Source organism: Salvelinus sp. IW2-2015, linkage group LG28 (assembly GCF_002910315.2).
Source record: "Salvelinus sp. IW2-2015 linkage group LG28, ASM291031v2, whole genome shotgun sequence".
In the NCBI taxonomy this organism is placed as follows: Eukaryota; Metazoa; Chordata; class Actinopteri; order Salmoniformes; family Salmonidae; genus Salvelinus; species Salvelinus sp. IW2-2015.
The window spans coordinates 13,321,342-13,340,065 of record NC_036868.1 but is presented as its reverse complement, the minus strand read 5'-3'; the positions used below and the strand labels follow the sequence as shown (position 1 = coordinate 13,340,065).

Here is an 18,724-nt window from a genome sequence, read left to right as displayed (position 1 = left end):
CGAGTGACCGCTCTAGCAAACGAAACACATGTCGTTAAAGATTGAAGGCAGACAGAAGGTTGTGAGATCAAGTGTGACCATTATAGCCRATAAGAGGGCAGATACTCACGTGTACAACAGGCACAACCCGATATAAATTCGACACTCTCTTTGACCTCCATACAAAAATTCCTCACTTGGTCTTATTTTTGTGGACAGATTTAGGGCAGAGTAAACCCTCCCGCTTCTCCTTTTCCTCTCTGGTATGGTTTAAAAAATAAATGCATTGAATCATAAAATACATGGTGTGCTCAGTCATCGAAGTTGTATTGATATTGAGAGATCAAAATGACAGTCAATATTAGTTTGAACGTTTTATTTTATTTCAGTGTAAGTGTTATGCAAAATCCCGAGTAAATGTTTAGTTGGACAACATTTATTCGCGAGTGCTACTGTAGAGTGTCATCACTAGTTACTTCAGCCACAATGTCATAAACCCCGCCTATTTCTACAATTTATTTTTCTTAAAATTTGATTTTAAACCTAAACATAACCTCAGCCACACTGCTAACCTTATGCCTAACCTTAAATTAATGTCTGTAAAAAAAACGTTTTACAATATAGCCATTTTGACTTTGTGGCTGTGGTAACTAGGGAAATCTCCGTGGAGGAACAACGTATCCCAGAATTCCCAAAAGCACCATAGACTAAAATTACACGTATTTTGAACAGGCGAGAATTTTATATAGTTTGTACTGTTATCTACCTAAAAATAACCAACACGAATCTATATTTAACTTAAGCTGGATATTGAGGTAAGCTTACGTAGATATAACAATAATATTTATCAGACCATGATGACAGTCATCTGAGGGTTGGGAAAGTTAAAGTAAAGCGCATTCATTAGCTAGTTAACGTTATAGGGCAACGATATTATAGTCAGTAACGTAAACTCGTACATCGCCTTGGTCCGTAAATTTGCCTTTATTTTAGCGCCCCAAATACTTCCAGATGAACTGTAATGTCAATACCATTGTAAAGCACAATTTCTCCCCTTTCCAACATTATCAATTACATGACCTAAACGCTGCCCGTTTCTGCATAATTCAAGCAGGCAATGAGCCTCGTCAGGTCTTTTTTTTAAATGGCGGGTGGGGAAGCGAAACTAATGCGTGTTAGTGAGAAGGGGAGATTTAATGTGGGAAAATAGCTTTTTTTTATCACCTTATCGCCTCTAAAATGTAAATTAAACACTATAAAGAGTTTATATAATGTGTCATTACATACCTATTTGAAGGTTTGTGTCGAATTTGAATCKGGTTTTTAAGGGCGGTGCTAACGTGATCTTAGAAGTAAACAGCGGCTTTGAGAATTATGATCGCAGGCAATGATGACGCAAAAAATGACTAGGTATCCCCCCTTACCCCCGTCATTGTCCATTTCTTGTTTTTAAACGATGAGAGAAGTGTTACACCTGATGGAGAGAGATTGTAAGACAGAAATAGTTGCTTTATGCGTGCTGTACGTTACGACATGACACGTCACGATGTAACGGAGGGTCCGTTTTTTTCAACTTTTCTCCAATACTATAGAACCATTACCATGTCGATCAACGCTTGAATAGAAACCTAGTTCACACCCCAGATTTTGAAGTCAACACAGTCGCTACAGTCCCATTAGTTTTCTTTGTAGCCTCGTTTGAATGTTGCGGTTGCGCACATTTGTACGGAATGGGGTGAGTTTACGTTACTACCAATCTAGCTCATCTATACTGAACAAAAATATAAACGCAACATGTAAAGTGTTGGTCCCATGTTTCATGAGCGGAAATAAAAGATCCCAGAAATTTTCCATACGCACAAAAATGTGTGAATTTTGTGCACAGATTTGTTTACATTCCTGATAGTGAGCATTTCTCCTTTGYCAAGTTAATCCATCCACCTGACAGGTGTATCAAGAAGCTGATTAAACAGCATGATTATTACACAGGTGCACCTCGTGCCGGGGACAACTCTAAAATGTGCTGTTTTGTCACACATCACAATGCCACAGACGTCTCAAGTTTTGAGGAAGCGTGCAATTGGCATGCTGACTGCAGGAATGTCCACCAGAGCTGTTGCCAGATAATTGAATGTACATTTTTCTACCATAAGACGCCTCCAATTTTATTTTAGAGATTTTGGAAGTACGTCCAACCGGTCTCACAACCACAGACCACGTATATGGGGTTTTGTGGGCAAGCAGTTTGCTGATGTCAACATTGTGAACAAGAGTGCCCCATGGTGGTGGTGGGGTTATGGTATGGGCAGGCATTAGCTACGAACAACAAACACAATTGCATTTTATCTATGGCAATTTGAATGAGATACCGTGACAAGCTCCTGAAGAGGAGTGGGACAACATTCCACAGGCCACAATCAACAGCCTGATCAACTCTATGCGAAGGAGATGTTTCGCGCTGCATGATGGAAATGGTGGTCAATACCAGGTACGGACTGGTTTTCTGATCCACACCCCCGACTCTTTTTTTTAGGGTATCTGTGACCAACAGATACATATCTGTAATTCCCAGTCATGTGAAATCCATAGATTAGGGCCTAATTTATTTATTTCAATTGACTGATTTCCTTTTATGAACTCTAACTCAGTAAAATCTTTGAATTTGTTGCATGTTGTGTTAAGTTTTGTTCATTGTAGCTATCCATCTAACTTGAATTATCTTTTCAACACCAGTAGCTAGCTAGTTGAACATGGACAAAGATGTTGTGCTTGCCATTCAGCTGCAGGAGCAGTTTGACTTCGAGGCATCCTCATACACACCAACTGATGATAACTGTGGCCAAACCAGCAAAGAAATGAAAGTTGAGTCTAGCAGCAACGATGTCATTCCCTATTTACGTCCATCTTGACCCAAGTCCAGATGTGAGGGCAATGCTTCTGGAGTTCGATGACACGTTCTTCGGGGGAAAGCACAGTTGTGTGGAAGTCAAATGGAGCCCTTGAATGACACTGTAAGTCTGAACGATTCACATTGTTGTATCAATCATCTGATATGATAAATATGTCTATGATTATATCTCATACATTAGAATAATGGCTGCCCATCAACTGTCAGAATTTAAAGCATGTGGGAACTTTGGCTGTCATGGCTATAACTGGTCCATGTGAATGTTTTCCTGTGGTTAATTTTCCATTATTCAATACCTGTCTCTTTATACAATCTTCAATTGTAGGTATGCAGGTGTGTGTTCTTACGAAGGGCGAGGTGGACTGTGTTCTATTCGACTCAGTGAGCCTTTACTGAAACTTAGACCCCGTTGAAATCTTGCACAGATACTTTGACTAACGAACCTGAACCTTTTCAGATTGCTGGCAATTGTATAAGATACAGTTGAAGTCGGAAGTTTACATACACTTAGGTTGGAGTCATTAAAACTTGTTTTTCAACCTCTTCACAAATTTCTTGTTAACAAACTATAGTTTTGGCAAGTCGGTTAGGACATCTACTTCGTGCATGACACAAGTAATTTTTCAAACAATTGTTTACAGAAAGATTATTTCACTGTATCACAGTTCCAGTGGGTCAGAAGTTTACATGCACTAAGTTGACTGTGCCTTTAAACAGCTTGGAAAATTCCAGAAAATTATGTCATGGCTTTAGAAGCTTCTGATAGTCTAATTGACATAATTTGAGTCGATTGGAGGTGTACCTGGATGTATTTCAAGGCCTAACTTCAAACTCAGTGCCTCTTTGCTTGACATCATGGGAAAGTCAAAAGAAATCAAACAAGACCTCAGAAAACAATTGTAGACCTCCACAAGTCTGGTTCATCCTTGGGAGCAATTTCCAAACGCTTGAAGGTACCACATTCATCTGTACAAACAATAGTACGCAAATAGTACAGACGCGTTCTGTCTCCTAGAGATGAACGTACTTTGGTGTGAAAAGTGCATATCAATCCCAGAACAACAGCAAAGGACCTTGTGAAGATGCTGGTAGAAACAGGTACAAAAGTATCTATATCCACATTAAAACAAGTCCTATTTTGATATAACCTGAAAGGCCGCTCAGCAAGGAAGAAGCCACTGCTCCAAATCCACCATATAAAAGTCAGACTACAGTTTGCAACTGCACAGAGGGACAAAGATCGTACTTTTTGGAGAAATGTCCTCTGGTCTGATGAAACAAAAATAGAACTGTTTGGCCATAATGACCATCGTTATGTTTGGAGGAAAAAGGGGGATGCTTGCAAGCTGAAGAACACCATCCCAACCGTGAAGCATGGGGGTGGCAGCATCATGTTGTGGGGGTGCTTTGCTGCAGGAGGGACTGGTGCACTTCACAAAATAGGTGGCATCATGACGGAGGAAAATTATGTGGATATATTGAAGCAACATCTCCAGACATCAGTCAGGAATTTAAAGCTTGGTCGCAAATGGGTCTTCCAAATGGACAATGACCCCAAGCAGACTTCCAAAGTTGTTGCAAAATGGCTTAAGGACAACAAAGTCAAGGTATTGGAATGGCCATCACAAAGCCCTGACCTCAATCCTATAGAAAATGTGTGGGCATAACGGAAAAAGCGTGTGCGAGCAAGGAGGCCTACAAACCTGACTCAGTTACACCAGCTCTGTCAGGATGAATGAGCCAAAATTCATCCAACTTATTGTGGGAAGCTTGTGGAAGGCTACCCGAAATGTTTGACCCAAGTTAAACAATTTACAGGCAATGCTACCAAATACTAATTGAGTTTATGTGAAATTCTGTCCCACTGGGAATGTGATAAAATAAATTAAAGCTGAAATAAATAATTCTCTCTACTATTATTCTGACATTTCACATTCTTAAAATAAAGTGGTGATCCTAACTGACCTAAGACAGGGAATTTTTACTTCGATTAAATGTCAGGAATTGTGAAAAACTGAGTTTAAATGTATTTGGCTAAGGTCTATGTAAACTTCCGACTTCAACTGTATAACGTAAGCAAAGTAGCTGATGTAATTTCTTCAGTATAGCATAACATGGAAATACCCTGTTATTCCAGACACTTCTGCATGAGATGATCCATCCTCTTCGTGACTCAGAACAACAGAGGTCATGATGGGCATGGACCTGAGTTCTGCAAGCACATGGAAAGAATCAACCAAGCCGCTGGAACTAAAAGCACAGTAAGTTATGCTCGGTGTCCCATCAATGTCAACTGTCAGTGTACTTTGTGTTAATATGTCTCTGAATCAACTGTGTTCCACCAGGTCTATCACACTTTCCATGATGAAGTGGATCTCTACTGTCAGTACTGGTGGCGGTGTGATGGGCCCTGTCAGACTCGTAAGCCCTACTTTGGATATGTGAAGAGGGTAATGAACCGTGCCCCCTCAGCCCAAGACGCATTGTGGGGGGATCACCTACGCTCCTGTGGGGGCACCTATACAAAGGTCAAGGAGCCAGAGGGTTATGGAAAGAAACTAAAAAAGACAGACAACAGCCAAGGCAAGACAGACATCAGCAAAGACAAGAAGCCTACAGACAAGCCCACAAGCAAGTGCAAGGCTTCCAGCACATCTACTGCAGGTAATACATGTATTTTAATCGTCTAATGAGTGCTGAGAGCAGTAATATTATTTGCAATTCAACATATGGCTTTKTGAATGTGTCTTCGTGAATCTATGAACCCTATGTTTTGGTCTCAGGCTCTGGATTACAGGATATAAGGAATATCATTCCATTCAGTGACAAAGGTTTTTTGCTTGGAGGGAGTTCACAGCCACCATCATCAACTCAAAAACCTCTTGTCAACAGTCCCACAAAACCTCTCACTACTCCTTTGTCTCCCAGACTTGTACTGTCTCCTCCAGCTCAGGCAACAGCTAAAGGAATCAACTCGCCTGAACGGCCAGGTCTGATTATCCCACAGAAGAAGGGAAGCACCACAACCTACATAGCAGGGGGAGCCCATGGTCCCTTCAGAGGACAGAAACAGCAAAAAATGTCAGCAAATCCAAGGCATTTTTAAACATCAATGGTTCACATGCTAGGGTTTACAAACCCAACAGCACTGTGACCAAGCCACATAGTGACTCCTCAGATGCTTTAAAGACCAAACAAAGTTTTGTCCAAGGCCTTGTTAACGCCAGTGGCTGGAAGTCTGGAAGTGCAGCTAGAACTAGTACCTCCACTGTCTCAAAACCAGCAGCTGAGACCAAAAGTGCATCTTCATCTGTGGGTGGTTTGAACTTTGGAAAACAAGCCAAAAACKGCCATTTCCTCAGATACCAGACAACTGGAGAGCCATCGCTCTGGTGTTCCGGCCGCATCAAAACCTGGGTCCCCCGAGCCTCACCATTCCAGCTATTTCGAAGGCCCTGAAAAGCCTAGTAGAGTCAACATTCCAGTTTCTAGGAAGAGGCCTTGGGAAGACTGCACTTCTGCTCACATCTTTGACCATCAATGTCTAGGTGTACAACAGAGGACAAAGCAGCCCCTTCTGCAGTTCAGAAGAGCACTGCCAGCTCTGCAAGCCTTAATGTGACCGTCAGTGGCCCAGTATGCCAAGCCAAGGTGCAAGAGTCAATAATCAATGCACATTTAGATTCCTGTCTCTCGTGAGAACGGAAACGTGAGCTGAAAGCCCAGCAACCATTTTATATCGCAAAACTTTTAACAAGTCTCAGCATAGGTGAAGTTTTAGAGTTTGTTTCCTTGAATTCAAAGCTGATTTTGCTTATAAGTTTAAATGTAATTTCTATCTCATGTAGGACTGCTGTAAGAGATACAGGTTTGAAGTTTTCCAGTTTGACTTTTGCTTGCATCTACTATGTCTTGTAGCCCATTGTTCAATTGTGAAATTCTATCTCAAACTATCCAAATGTTTTAGCGTTGGAAATGTCCTCTCTTAGGAAGAATTGATTTCATTGGTACCACTTCTACTTGATGGTTTGATGTTGCTATGACATAGGCAATTTATATAGTTGCTGCGGTCTTGAATTTGGAATATGTCTGTCTGGTATGCTGATCTGGCATTATAACATTTCACACATGCTTGCTATTCACTGGTATGAATTTTATTTAAACAATCAAATGTTCTTACAATACCCTAAGTATCTTCTGGCTGAATGTGCCTTTTCATAGTCCTCCTCAATGTCTGACTACAATGGCAGACTAATGGAAATCAATAAGAGTCTCAAGTACCATTTCATCATATCACTAAACTAATTCAATTGACTGAAAAATTACATCATTCTCGGACACATATACTTCAATACCCATACATGCTCAGATGCTTTTGAATAGATTTCCTGCCTCCCCAAGGGTGTAGACCAACGACGAGAAATGTCTGTTGATTCACTTTCAAAGAGTGCAGGATGGTTTTATGAGGACGTAACTAGACGGGCCAAGAGAGCAATGACAGTTTCCGTAAAGACAAACTTATTGTGCAATTTAATACCGATAGTGCTCTTTTCAAGTACAGTACTATTTGAGTCTGTGGTCTCACATGCATCAAGGAATGTTTATCCTAGAATAAAACCAAGGAATATGTTATTTAGGGAAGGAAAGTGCAGGGGCAGTGGGGTGAGCTAAATGTCATAGAAGAGAGGAAGGCAGCAGAGTTCAAGGAGTCAAAGACCAACAATAAGACTGGCAGCTGTGTCACAACTTCTGCTCCTCCTGACCTGCAAGATACTGAGAACAACCCAGACAATTAGCACAATGACAAATATGTAGCATATTATGGATTTTAGGAAGAAAACAGACAAAAGAGCAGTGCTAAAATTAGTTGCACCCTGTTATCTCTAGCCTGTATTTAATGTTTCCTCAGTGGTAAACTGACAATCCTTTCAGCTTGAGTGCCGTGAAAAGGCACCAGCACTCATGTTGATTATGAAGGCTGTATGGGGTAGTCACTAACTGTCCTTGTCTTGACTACACAATTTAAAAACTCATTTTGAGTTCATTTCAACTCATATTGATGCAATGCCAATTCATATAAAATAATATGTTTTAAGTGAGGGAATACATGCATTTGTTTGTTTTTCACATTTAAAATGACTTATGTCAGTTGTTGAGACCTTGCTTTTTCAATGACATCTGCCATTTTTTAGGCCACATGTGCCTCTGTGGGTTGGGCTTCATCTCTTTGTTGAGGGTCTGTTGTTAGTGAAGAAGGACCATGGATGGAAAGCCCACCATCTGTCCTTCATACTGACACCTTTGTTCTGCAGACACATACTTGTCATGATGACCTCACCCACCCTCAGTTTGCGTGTTGTACTATTCTCAGTCAATGGTATTCATGTTGCACATGTCAAGTTTGTTTCTTTTCCAAGTGTTCCTTTATCCTAAAGAAAATAAGCTTGAGAACTTTAATTTGATAAAATGTTGAATGATGGCTATTTGGTGGTGGCTCATTAAAACTGTCTTCATAATAAATCATTCCACATAATGTAGAGCTGTGATTTACTTCAGGAATAATGCTGCGTTCATGCGCTAGTCGGAAATAGGAAAGTCGAACATTTCCGACTTGCTAACTGGTTGAATGCGGCACGTGTAACTACAACCACCTTGTAAATCGTACTTTTCCAGGTTTCCTAGTTTCCGAGTAGCACTTGAACGCGGCATACACCGCATGGATTAGATAGGAGGGTCACTCGAACGAACGAAAAACACTCTGGTATTAGGTTATGAATATTCAACCTCCCTTTCCTGTCCGTCACTGCGGGTAACGCCCAATCAGCCTCGAACTGTGTTAAAGGGACAGGAAGTGCGAGTTAGCCAGAGCTCGAAAGGAGAAGATTACTGCTGTCTGGTGTCAACGACTGTTGTATGTTGTTTGTCGGAGATGTGCTTTTCATTCCCGAATGTGGTGATTTATAACGACTAAAACGTATTAAAACTGAAAGTATTATATTTGTTTGAGTAAAAAAAGGTTTAACGATGAACGGTAAATCTGCGAATGGCACAGCGGGCGGAACACTGGCCTCCATTGAGGGGCTACCCCCACTGCCAAAGAGCCTAAGCGGCTTGCTGAATTCAAGCGGCGGGTCTTGGAGAGAGATGGAGAGGATGTATGCAAAGAAAACCATGATCCAAGACGACCTTAGCCGTGGGCGAAACAATTCCGACAATCTGCTTGCAAATAAACCGGCCAACCTCGATGCGGCTTTAGCACTCCTCCGAAAAGAAATGGTAAGAAGGGGAGGTGAACAATTTATGATCGCAAACAGAATCGTGGGGGGGGTTCCTTTTTATGAGGTGAAATGAGAGTAACAGCTGTTCTGACAGAATCAAGAAATCACTCCGTTACTGTTAATTACTTCATGGTCTAATTAGTATCCTAGCTCTTATGGTCGGCGTTAACATGTAAACCAACAACTTTACACTGGCAGTTTCCAATGTATGTGTGATAACATTTGCAACGTTAGCTAGTAACGGTGYCACAACAACAATGAAACATTTATACATTGTTGCTTGTAGAATTTCATAGCCTACATTCATACCATGCAAGCTCTGCCAGTTTGGTTTCATTTGAAAGCCTACACAATCTATACTCCATTGACTTGTGTGAAGATGTTGCAGTAGGAGTATCTCTTTGAAAGCTTACAAATCAAACTCTTTCAGCCTCACTGTAGGCCTATCCTCCAATGGGATTAATATTTGAACCCATAAAATATTTCTGCTTAATTGGAGAGAAAAAATTCTAGTTAAAGGCATGAAGCACCTCTGCCAATGTTTGTCTAATTGCTAACGGTTAGGCATAAGTGTAGTATCAAGCACCTGTTTGGGAGATCTTAAAATAATTCAGGTCATTTTTATCTTTCCAGGTGGGATTGCGTCAGCAGGATATGTCGTTGCTGTGTCAGCTCTGGTCCCTCCATGAGTCAATCCAAGAGTACAAAGGCAGTTGCCAGGATCTCAGCGCCGGGCATGGGATAGAGAACGGCTACTTTGACGAAGATGATGAATACTACCAGGAGACCAGCACAACACCAACTGACCAACCGGAGGGAAGTGAGGCGACATCTCCCAAAAATGGGACAAGCAAGGACTCCTGGCTACAAGACTCTTTCCACATCACCATTTGAGTGACCCAAGAGCTGAGCTGTTTGCTCCTAAGCTTGACTCTACACGTTTGAGGCAATACGCTTTTTATAAAGAGCTGTGCCATGCATTGAGTTTTGCTGGCTTATAGTCCTTTTTCAGCAGACTTTTTATCCATATAAATATATACAAAAGTTCATTATTTATTATAAATGTTTTTTCCCTTATTACTATGGACATTTAGAGTTTTCTATGATTGGGTTGTGTGTACTTCCAAGCTCCTTGTCATCTTCACAATGTTTACAGGATTGAAATCCCAGACACTGGGACAGTCTTGATAAACAAAATGGATGGGATTCCTGTCCTTGCAATCAGGGGAGGAAATCAACTTTTAGATGGCATGTAGTGGCAGCTGTGACTGGTTTGTGTTGCCAAGGCTGGAGAAAAGTATAAAATGCTGGAAATTGCTTACTTCTGGAAGGGTTTAAAAAACCAGGGGTAAGTAAGCATGTGCTTCTCAGAAGCCCTGTCTATGGTGTGCAGACGCCAGACTGTGCTTCCTTTCATAATGTGCTGTGGCTCCATACTTTTTCAGTTAATAGTTCTTCGATGAGACTGGGAAGTCTGCATTGTTGAATTAAGTACAGTTGCTTCCATAAACCTTGTTTTCAATTAACTCAATACAGGGTACCCATTACGAAGTCAAAGTATGTTGACCCCACTAGGACATGCATTTAGTGCACGTATGGCAATGTTGACTATAGTCTCCCATAGCCAACTGACCCTATCTTGAGTTTCTATGCGCACTCAACATTTAGTTCCATAGACCGCATCAAAATTATTTAAGCTAGAAATGCATTCTTTAACTTTGACAATTCTGTGTGTAAACTGGTCCACAATTCATGTGCTTGTGGTACGTAAACCAAAGAGTATATTTGATGCTCGTTTGCTGAAATGTATTGGGTTTTAGGAATGATACTGTAAAATGCAATGCTCTTCCTGATGCATCTAGTCTGTTTACTCTCCGAACAATATATCAAGAATGTTTTGTAATACTGGTGGTTGATCTGTTATGTATGTTTTCTTCACTGATTTAATGCAATTGAACAATATACACACCAGAGGATGATTGGAGGTCATAAACAGCATGCTTTCAAAATGGGGAGTTGAAAGAAAATGTTAACGGTACCTTCTATGCCTCAATGTGAGTGATCATGTACTGAATTTTCTACCTCCAGCTAAACTGTAAATGTATATTACCGCCACCAGCCGCAAATTGAAAATCTGTATTTAAACAGAATACTTAAAAAAAAAATCTCCATTTAGTGCCTTTTTAGGTCTCAGACCTTGGCTATTGTCTGTCCCTTCAACTCACAGCACTTTTCTCAACCTGGTCATGTCTTTTTGACAGTCTCATGGCAAACATGTTGTGCACTGCATACAGCATACTGTAACTCCAGTTACTTGTTCAATTCCCACCTAAAAGGAAACCTTATGTTCACCAGTGTCAATAATCCAAATATGAAATGTACACTTTTTCATGTGGCAATGGATATCGTCTTGATTTCATCCAATCAGAAAGCTGTGTTCTTGTACCACAGTTCATCTCAAGTTGTTGCCCCTGAATGCAAATCTACAGACCTAAAGGAGTCAATATAGGCCTCAAGCCAAGAAAATTAAACATTGATTTCAGTCTGGTGTCAAGGTGGATGAATCTGTCATCAAATGAATAATATATTAATTTAATCTAAGAATCTGTGGAGGATTGAAAAATATATTGTGTTCCCTCAGATGCAAAACTCAGTGTATTTGAAGGGTGTGTTTTGTATCAATCCATTCCTCATGTTTGTTATTTTTCAGCGAATGACCATACTACTGTTTTTGGAGGATTGTTATTATGCTCTCATGTGATAGCTATACTTATGGATTTAATAAAATGACTTGATACTCTGATATGTGTGTTATTCCTGCATGAAACTCATTCAATGAGGCAACTGAACACAACTGTCTACTTTGTAGCTCTAAAATTAGCTTTGGCTTTACAGGTCAGCACTCACCACTTTTATAGTGTATTGATCACCCTTAGATCATTGCACTTCTTGAGAGTGAATTTAAATAGTTTAGTTTTATAGCTGCCATAGAGACATCCTTTGTGTTTTGGAGATTGTTCACTACAATGTATGCTGTTCATTTTAAAAATTAATCTCTTATTCAAAAGAGGCATCCCTGAAGTTGCTATATAACTTACATTTAACTAGAGATCTAAACTCAGCAAAAAAAGTGTCTCTTTTTCAGGACCCTGTCTTTCAAAGATAATTTGTAAAAATCCAAATAACTTCACAGATCTTCATTGTAAAGAGTTTAAACACTGTTTCCCATACTTGTTCAATGAACCATAAACAATTAATGAACATGCACCTGTGGAACGGTCGTTAAGACACTAACAGGTTACAGATGGTAGGCAATTAAAGTCACAGTTATGAAAACTTAGGACACTAAAGAGGCCTTTCTACTGACTCTGAAAAATACCAAAGAAATATGCCCAGGGTCCCTGCTCATCTGCGTGAACGTGCCTTAGGCATGATGCAAGGAGACATGAGGACTGCAGATGTGGCCAGGGCAATAAATTGCAATGTCCGTACTGTGAGATGCCTAAGACAGCGCTACAGGGAGACAGGGCGGACAGCTGATCGTCCTCGCAGTGGAAGACCACGTGTAACAACACCTGCACAGGATCGGTACATCCGAACATCACACCTGCGGGACAGGTACAGGATGGCAACAACAACTGCCCAAGTTACACCAGGAACGCATAATCCTTTCATCAGTGCTCAGACTGTCCGCAATAGGCTGAAAGAGGCTGGACTGAATGCTTGTAGGCCTGTTGTAAGGCAAGTCCTCACCAGACATCACCGGCAACAACGTCGCCTATGGGCACAAACCCACCGTCGCTGGACCAGACAGGACTGGCAAAAAGTGCTCTTCACTGACCAGTTTTGTCTCACCAGGGGTGATGGTCGGATTTGCGTTTATCGTCGAAGGAATGAGCGTTACACCGAGGCCTGTACTCTGGAGCGGGATCGATTTGGAGGTGGAGGGTCCGTCATGGTCTGGAGTGGTGTGTCACAGCATCATCGGACTGAGCTTGTTGTCATTGCAGGCAATCTCAACGCTGTGCATTACAGGGAAGACATCTTCTTACTTATTTTCCACCATAATTTGCAAATAAATTCATTAAAAATCCTACAATGTGATTTTCTGGATTTCTTTTTCTAATTTTGTCTGTCATAGTTGAAGTGTACCTATGATGAAAATTACAGGCCTCTCTCATCTTTTTAAGTGGGAGAACTTGCACAATTGGTGGCTGACTAAATACTTTTTTGCCCCACTGTATATAGCAACCAACCCGGCTGGGCAGCTAAAATTAAGGCAGATCTGAATGAATCCCCTCTTCACACACTCAAACTTCATACACCAGCGTGTGTCCCTTGGAGTACAATATGAGCTACTTGTATTTAAAGGAGAAGTGGGGGTAAATATTGACTAGCATCAAGTGCCCTTTTGGCAGTGGTGGAAAAAGTACCCAATTTTCTTACTTGAGTAAAAGTAAAGATACCCTAATTGAAAATGACTCAAGTAAAAGTGAAAGTCACCCAGTAAAATCCTACTTGAGTAAAAGTTTTAAAGTATTTGGTTTTAAATATACTTAAGTATCAAAAGTAAATGTAATTACTGAAATATACTTAAGTATTAAAAGTATAAATAATTTCAAATTCCTTATATTAAGGAAACCAGACGGTGCCATTTCTTAAGTTACGGATAGCCAGGGGCACACTCCAACACTCAGACATAATTTACAAACTAAGCAATTTTGTTTAGTGAGTCCGCCAGATCAGAGGCAGTATGTTCTCTTGATAAGTGTGTGAATTAAACAATTTTCCTGTCCTGCTAAGCATTCAAAATGTATCAAGTACTTATGGGTTTCAGGGAAATGTATGGAGTAGAAAGTTGATAATTTTCTTTAGGAATGTAGTGAAGTGAAAGTAAAAGTTGTCAAAAATATAAATAGTAAAGTACAGATACCCCCAAAAACTACTTAAGTAATACTTTCAAGTATTTTTACCTAAGTAGTTTACACCACTGCCTTTTGGAATGCAGCCTGTAGTGAACATGCCTCTGTGCTGGGTTGAGCACCTGTTTAAGAGATTGTGGTAGATGAACATAATCTTGATTGACTGCAAATCCAAGGTATGTGTAATTCTGCCGCTGGGATGGGACAGTTTACAACACAAGCAATGGGCTATGCACAACTGGGCTGTGCCAACATTCACAGACCACAAACACACTGCTCACCACAAAGCGTTTAGCAATTAATGGGAAAGAACACCAATAAATTCCCTTGGTTCTACTAACRCCAAAAAACTAATACAGCTCAGGAGTTTTCAGATGTATCCTGGAAGTTTGGTTTTATTCAGAAATATGATGAACACAAAACTAAAACCATCAAAAAATTGTTGATGAACACTTACATTACTGGCAATCAAATTTGGTGTGATTAGAAGCACATATGACCTTTATTGTGTCAACAGATGTGCTGTCTGAAACCTTGGTTAACTTGTCCAGAGGGTTTCGAAAAGCTGATTGAGAGTTTACAGCCCAGCTTTGGCACAGAACAGTCAGCTCTCCTTCAGTGATCCTGTCTGACTTTTACTCTCTGAGCCCTGGACTTGGCTGGCACTATCCTCATGAGCTTACACTGAGCTCCTCTTCATCTCCTTCACTGACATAGAGAATTACAACCACAAATTCTCTATTCTTCATGACATCTTTTGTCCCAATGACTAAAATGTTGTTTCCCTTTAACAGTACATTCATGCACTGGTCTCAACATTCTAATGCCTCTGATGTGATTCTTGTTATACTAAACGGATTATCCAGACTCATGATCTACCACTACATCAGGTTGAATAATGCTGCACTCACTACACGCTTGCTGGAACACTTTCAGCATTTCTCCATTACCAACACTGAGCTGGGGACGTTTAGCATGTGTGCTTCAAGGCTTACTACAAGGCTTGAAACCAGTTTGATTTCACAAGCAGTGGAATGTCTTTCAAAACATGGATCTACAATTACTCGCGACCACCTGAGGCCTTTCATAACACGTTCCCCCTGTTTGAAGGCACCGGGCTGGGTCAGCACGTCAGGCATTAGAGATTATTTATTTGAGATTACACATTTCCCGTAAGTGACCGCCACTGCTCTTTAGAATACACATCGCCAATTTACTTGATACATTAGCGTACAGTATGAGTCCGAGGAACATGTGGTGTTTAATCTCTGTTCTAGCATTGTTGTTTACATTTCCATCCACTTGACATGCCTTGTTGTTTGGATAAGGTACCGATACTCACTATTCATTCAAGATATTCCTCTTACAATTTTCTCCCCTTATTCCATGTGCTTGCAAGGCAAGCAGTCTAAAAACAATGACTATTTGTCATCCTGGACCATTCACGGACAGATGCTCAGATCCACTTGAGGTATCCTTGTAAGGATACCAAACAAAACATTTCAAAGCATAGTTCACTCAACGATGTAAAGGCTTGTTACAACTTGTGAGCACAACATGAATCCTGAACCGAGTTATGGCAGGAATGACAAAAATGAAACATTAAACATTTTATCACTGTACAAAAAGGAGAAACAAAAAATAAGATCAGTTCGAAAAATCTCTAAGGACAAAACAGTGAGTAATCAAAAATAGGATTTTATTCACACTGACTTCAGGCTCTGTCTGCATACAATAATAGCATTTTCGGAGGACATTAGTGTGCTTCATACAGTTAAGAAATACCAACAAAGCAACTGGCTTTGGTCAGAAAAAATATAAAGGCTCTGTGTATGCACTACTTAACCAATAAGGTCTCAAGGGGCCATAGCACATACATTGCCTTCAGACAATATACCCCTTGACTTCTTCCATGTTTTGTTGTTTTTCAGCCATTTACACACAATACACCATAATGACAAACTGAAAACAAGTTTTTAGAAATGTTTGCTAATTCATTGAAAATGAAATACAGAAATATATAATTTACATAAGTATTCAAACCCCTTAATCAATACTCTGCAGAAGCACAACCATTCTCAGGTCTTGTCATAGATTTTCAAGCAGATGTATTAAGTCAAAACTGTAACTCGGCCACTCAGGAACATTCACTGTCTTCTTGGTAAGCTATTCCAGTATAGTTTTGGCCATTTGTTTCAGGTTATTGTCCTGCTGAAAGATACATTTATCTCCCAGTGTCTGGTGGAACGCAGACAGAACCAGGTTTTCCTCTAGGATTTGCCTGTGCTTAGCTCCATTCCATTTATTTTTTATACTGAAAAATTCCCCAATCCTTAACAATTACAAGCATACCCATAACCTGATGCAGCCACCACTATGCTTGAAAATATGGAGAGTGATACTCTGTAATGTGTTGTATTGGATTTGTCCCAAACATAACAATTTGTATTCAGGACAAAAAATGAATTTCTTTGCCACATTTTTTGCAGTATTACTTTAATGCCTTGTTGCAAACAGGATGCATGTCTTGGAATATTTGTATTCTGTTCAGGCTTCCTTTTTTTCCACTCTGTCAATTAAGTTAGTATTGTGGAGTAGCTACAATTTTGTTGATCCATCCTTAGTTTTCTAATATCACAGCCATTAAACCCTGTAACAGTTTTAAAGTCACCATTGGTGTAACGGCTGTCTATCTCTTCCTCCTCATCTGACGAGGAGAGGCGAGAAGGATCGGAGGACCAATACGCAGAGTGGTAAGTGTCCATGTTTTAATAATATAMACTGAACACTACACAAATAACAAAATAACAAATGTGAACRAACCGAAACAGTACYGTGTGGCGACAAACACTGACACGGAARACAAACACCSACAAACCAACAGTGAAAACAGGCAACCTAAATATGGCTCCCAATCAGAGACAATGCAAAACACCTGCCTCTGATTGAGAACCATATCAGGCTAAATGAACAAACCTAAACATAGAAACAAATAACATAGACTGCCCACCCCAACTCACGCCTTGACCATACTAAATAAAGACAAAACAAGGGAAAATAAAGGTCAGAACGTGACAATCGGCAACTGATTTAGGAAGAAAGCCTGTATCTTTGTAGTGACTGGGTGTATTGATATACTATCAAAAGTGTAATTAATAACTTCACCATGCTCAGAGATATTCAATGTGTGCTTTTTAAAAGTGGTGCCCATCTACCAATAGGTGCCCTTCTTTTGGAAAACCTCCCTGGTCTTTGTGGTTGAATTTGTGCTTGAAATTCTCTGCTCGACTGAGGGACCTTATAGATAATTGTATGTGTGGGGTACAGAGATGAGGTAGTCATTCAAAAATCATGTTTAACACTATTATTTAACACAGAGTCCTGAACTTATTTAGGCTTGCCATAACAAAGTGGTTGAATACTTACTAACTCTAGATATTCAGATTKTCATTTTTTATGAATTCCACTTTGACATTATGAGGTATTATSTGTAGGTYAGTGACAAAAACATCAATTTTAAATTCCATTAATCCATTTTAAATTCAGGCTGTAACACAAGAAAATGTGGAAAAAGTCCAGGGGTGTGAATACTTTCTGAAGGCACTGTAAAGCCACCCTATGTGAACATGTGTGTCAAATGCTTATTATTCCACAGCTCCTATACTTAATCATATAGGCTGCAACACCAAGAGAATATTGCTCTCTTTTACTGTACAGCTTCAATGAAATAAAGCATTCAAGGCAATACGTATGATTACTCACTGCAAGTTCTCTCTCTCTCTCTCTCTCTCTCTCTCTCTGTGACACACACACCAATCTTACATCTGTTCCATATCAAAATATTTGTTGCTTTTACACAGCCTGTGGTTTTTGGCATTGCACAGAATAAAGAATATGTTCAATATGTCCTTTCTAACGTGGTAGGTATTTCACAAATAGCCTCAGGAATGCCCAGTATCCTTATTAACTCCAATACCAACAGAGAGGTTTTTGTCAGTGTTTGACTATATGACTAGGCACACTCCACACAGCACTGATAGTTTCCCCTCACCGCTCTCTGGTCCCGGGTATAATAGGCGCCATTGTAACAGTGTGTTCTTTAGGACCGGCCTGAAACAGGTCACTGGAATGGCAGGATGTCCTGTATGCTCCATGGAAGTGTCTGAAATGCCTGGGCTATGCACGTCTCCAATAGCAGACCCACACACACAGCCAGCAGGGAGAGCCTTCTGCTGCAGTATAGAATGACTGGAGAAGAGAGGAAATGATCAGAACACAAAAATGACAATATGCAGGAAAAGTACTTGTTTTGAACAACTTCACATCATGTTAATCTCCTACTTGCTGTAGAATTGAGAAATACTGCCATCAGTACAATAAACTATGAATTCTACAGAAATCCAATATCAATCAAATGTATTCATTAAGCCCTTTTCACATCAGCAGTTGTCACAACGTGCTTAAACAGAAACCCAGCCTAAAACCCAAAGAGCAAACAATGCAGATGTAGAAGCACAGTGGCTAGGAAAAACTCCCTAGAAAGGCAGGAACCTAGGAAAAAACCTTGAGAGGAACCAGGCTCTGAGGGGTGGCCAGTCCTCTTCTGGCTGTGCCGGGTGGAGAATATAGTACGTGGC

General features: G+C 40.3%; 3 protein-coding genes across 3 annotated transcripts in view; 2 read left to right on the top strand and 1 right to left on the bottom strand.

Moving 5' to 3' along the window:
* Positions 1-6: 6 nt before the first annotated feature.
* LOC111954036 (DNA-dependent metalloprotease SPRTN) lies at positions 7-8,420 on the top strand. The gene is given in 11 exon segments (XM_070435722.1): positions 7-2,467; positions 2,713-2,881; positions 2,883-2,990; positions 3,213-3,307; positions 5,020-5,047; positions 5,049-5,148; positions 5,233-5,551; positions 5,671-5,955; positions 5,958-6,229; positions 6,231-6,417; positions 6,420-8,420. Coding segments are annotated over 10 exon segments (1,713 nt in total). The 5' UTR covers positions 7-2,467; positions 2,713-2,729; the 3' UTR covers positions 6,587-8,420.
* A 322-nt stretch (positions 8,421-8,742) lies between these two features.
* Positions 8,743-10,613, top strand: fam89a (family with sequence similarity 89 member A). Its single transcript, XM_023974178.2, has 2 exons — positions 8,743-9,163; positions 9,799-10,613. The coding sequence occupies exons 1-2, from the start codon at positions 8,912-8,914 to the stop codon at positions 10,057-10,059; spliced, it is 513 nt and encodes a 170-aa protein (XP_023829946.1). The 5' UTR covers positions 8,743-8,911; the 3' UTR covers positions 10,060-10,613.
* Positions 10,614-15,765: 5,152 nt separating this feature from the next.
* LOC111954099 (protein ARV1) overlaps positions 15,766-18,724 on the bottom strand; it is a 5,641-nt gene continuing 2,682 nt past the window's right edge. The window contains 1 exon segment of the mRNA XM_070435746.1: positions 15,766-18,335. Coding sequence (XP_070291847.1) covers positions 18,208-18,335 — 128 coding nt within the window. The 3' untranslated portion in view covers positions 15,766-18,207.

Coding starts and splice junctions, on each gene's coding strand:
- fam89a (XM_023974178.2), top strand. CDS start 8,912: ATGAACGGTAAATCTGCGAATGGCACAGCGGGCGGAACACTGGCCTCC. Junction 9,164..9,798: donor CACTCCTCCGAAAAGAAATG/GTAAGAAGGGGA, acceptor TTATCTTTCCAG/GTGGGATTGCGTCAGCAGGA.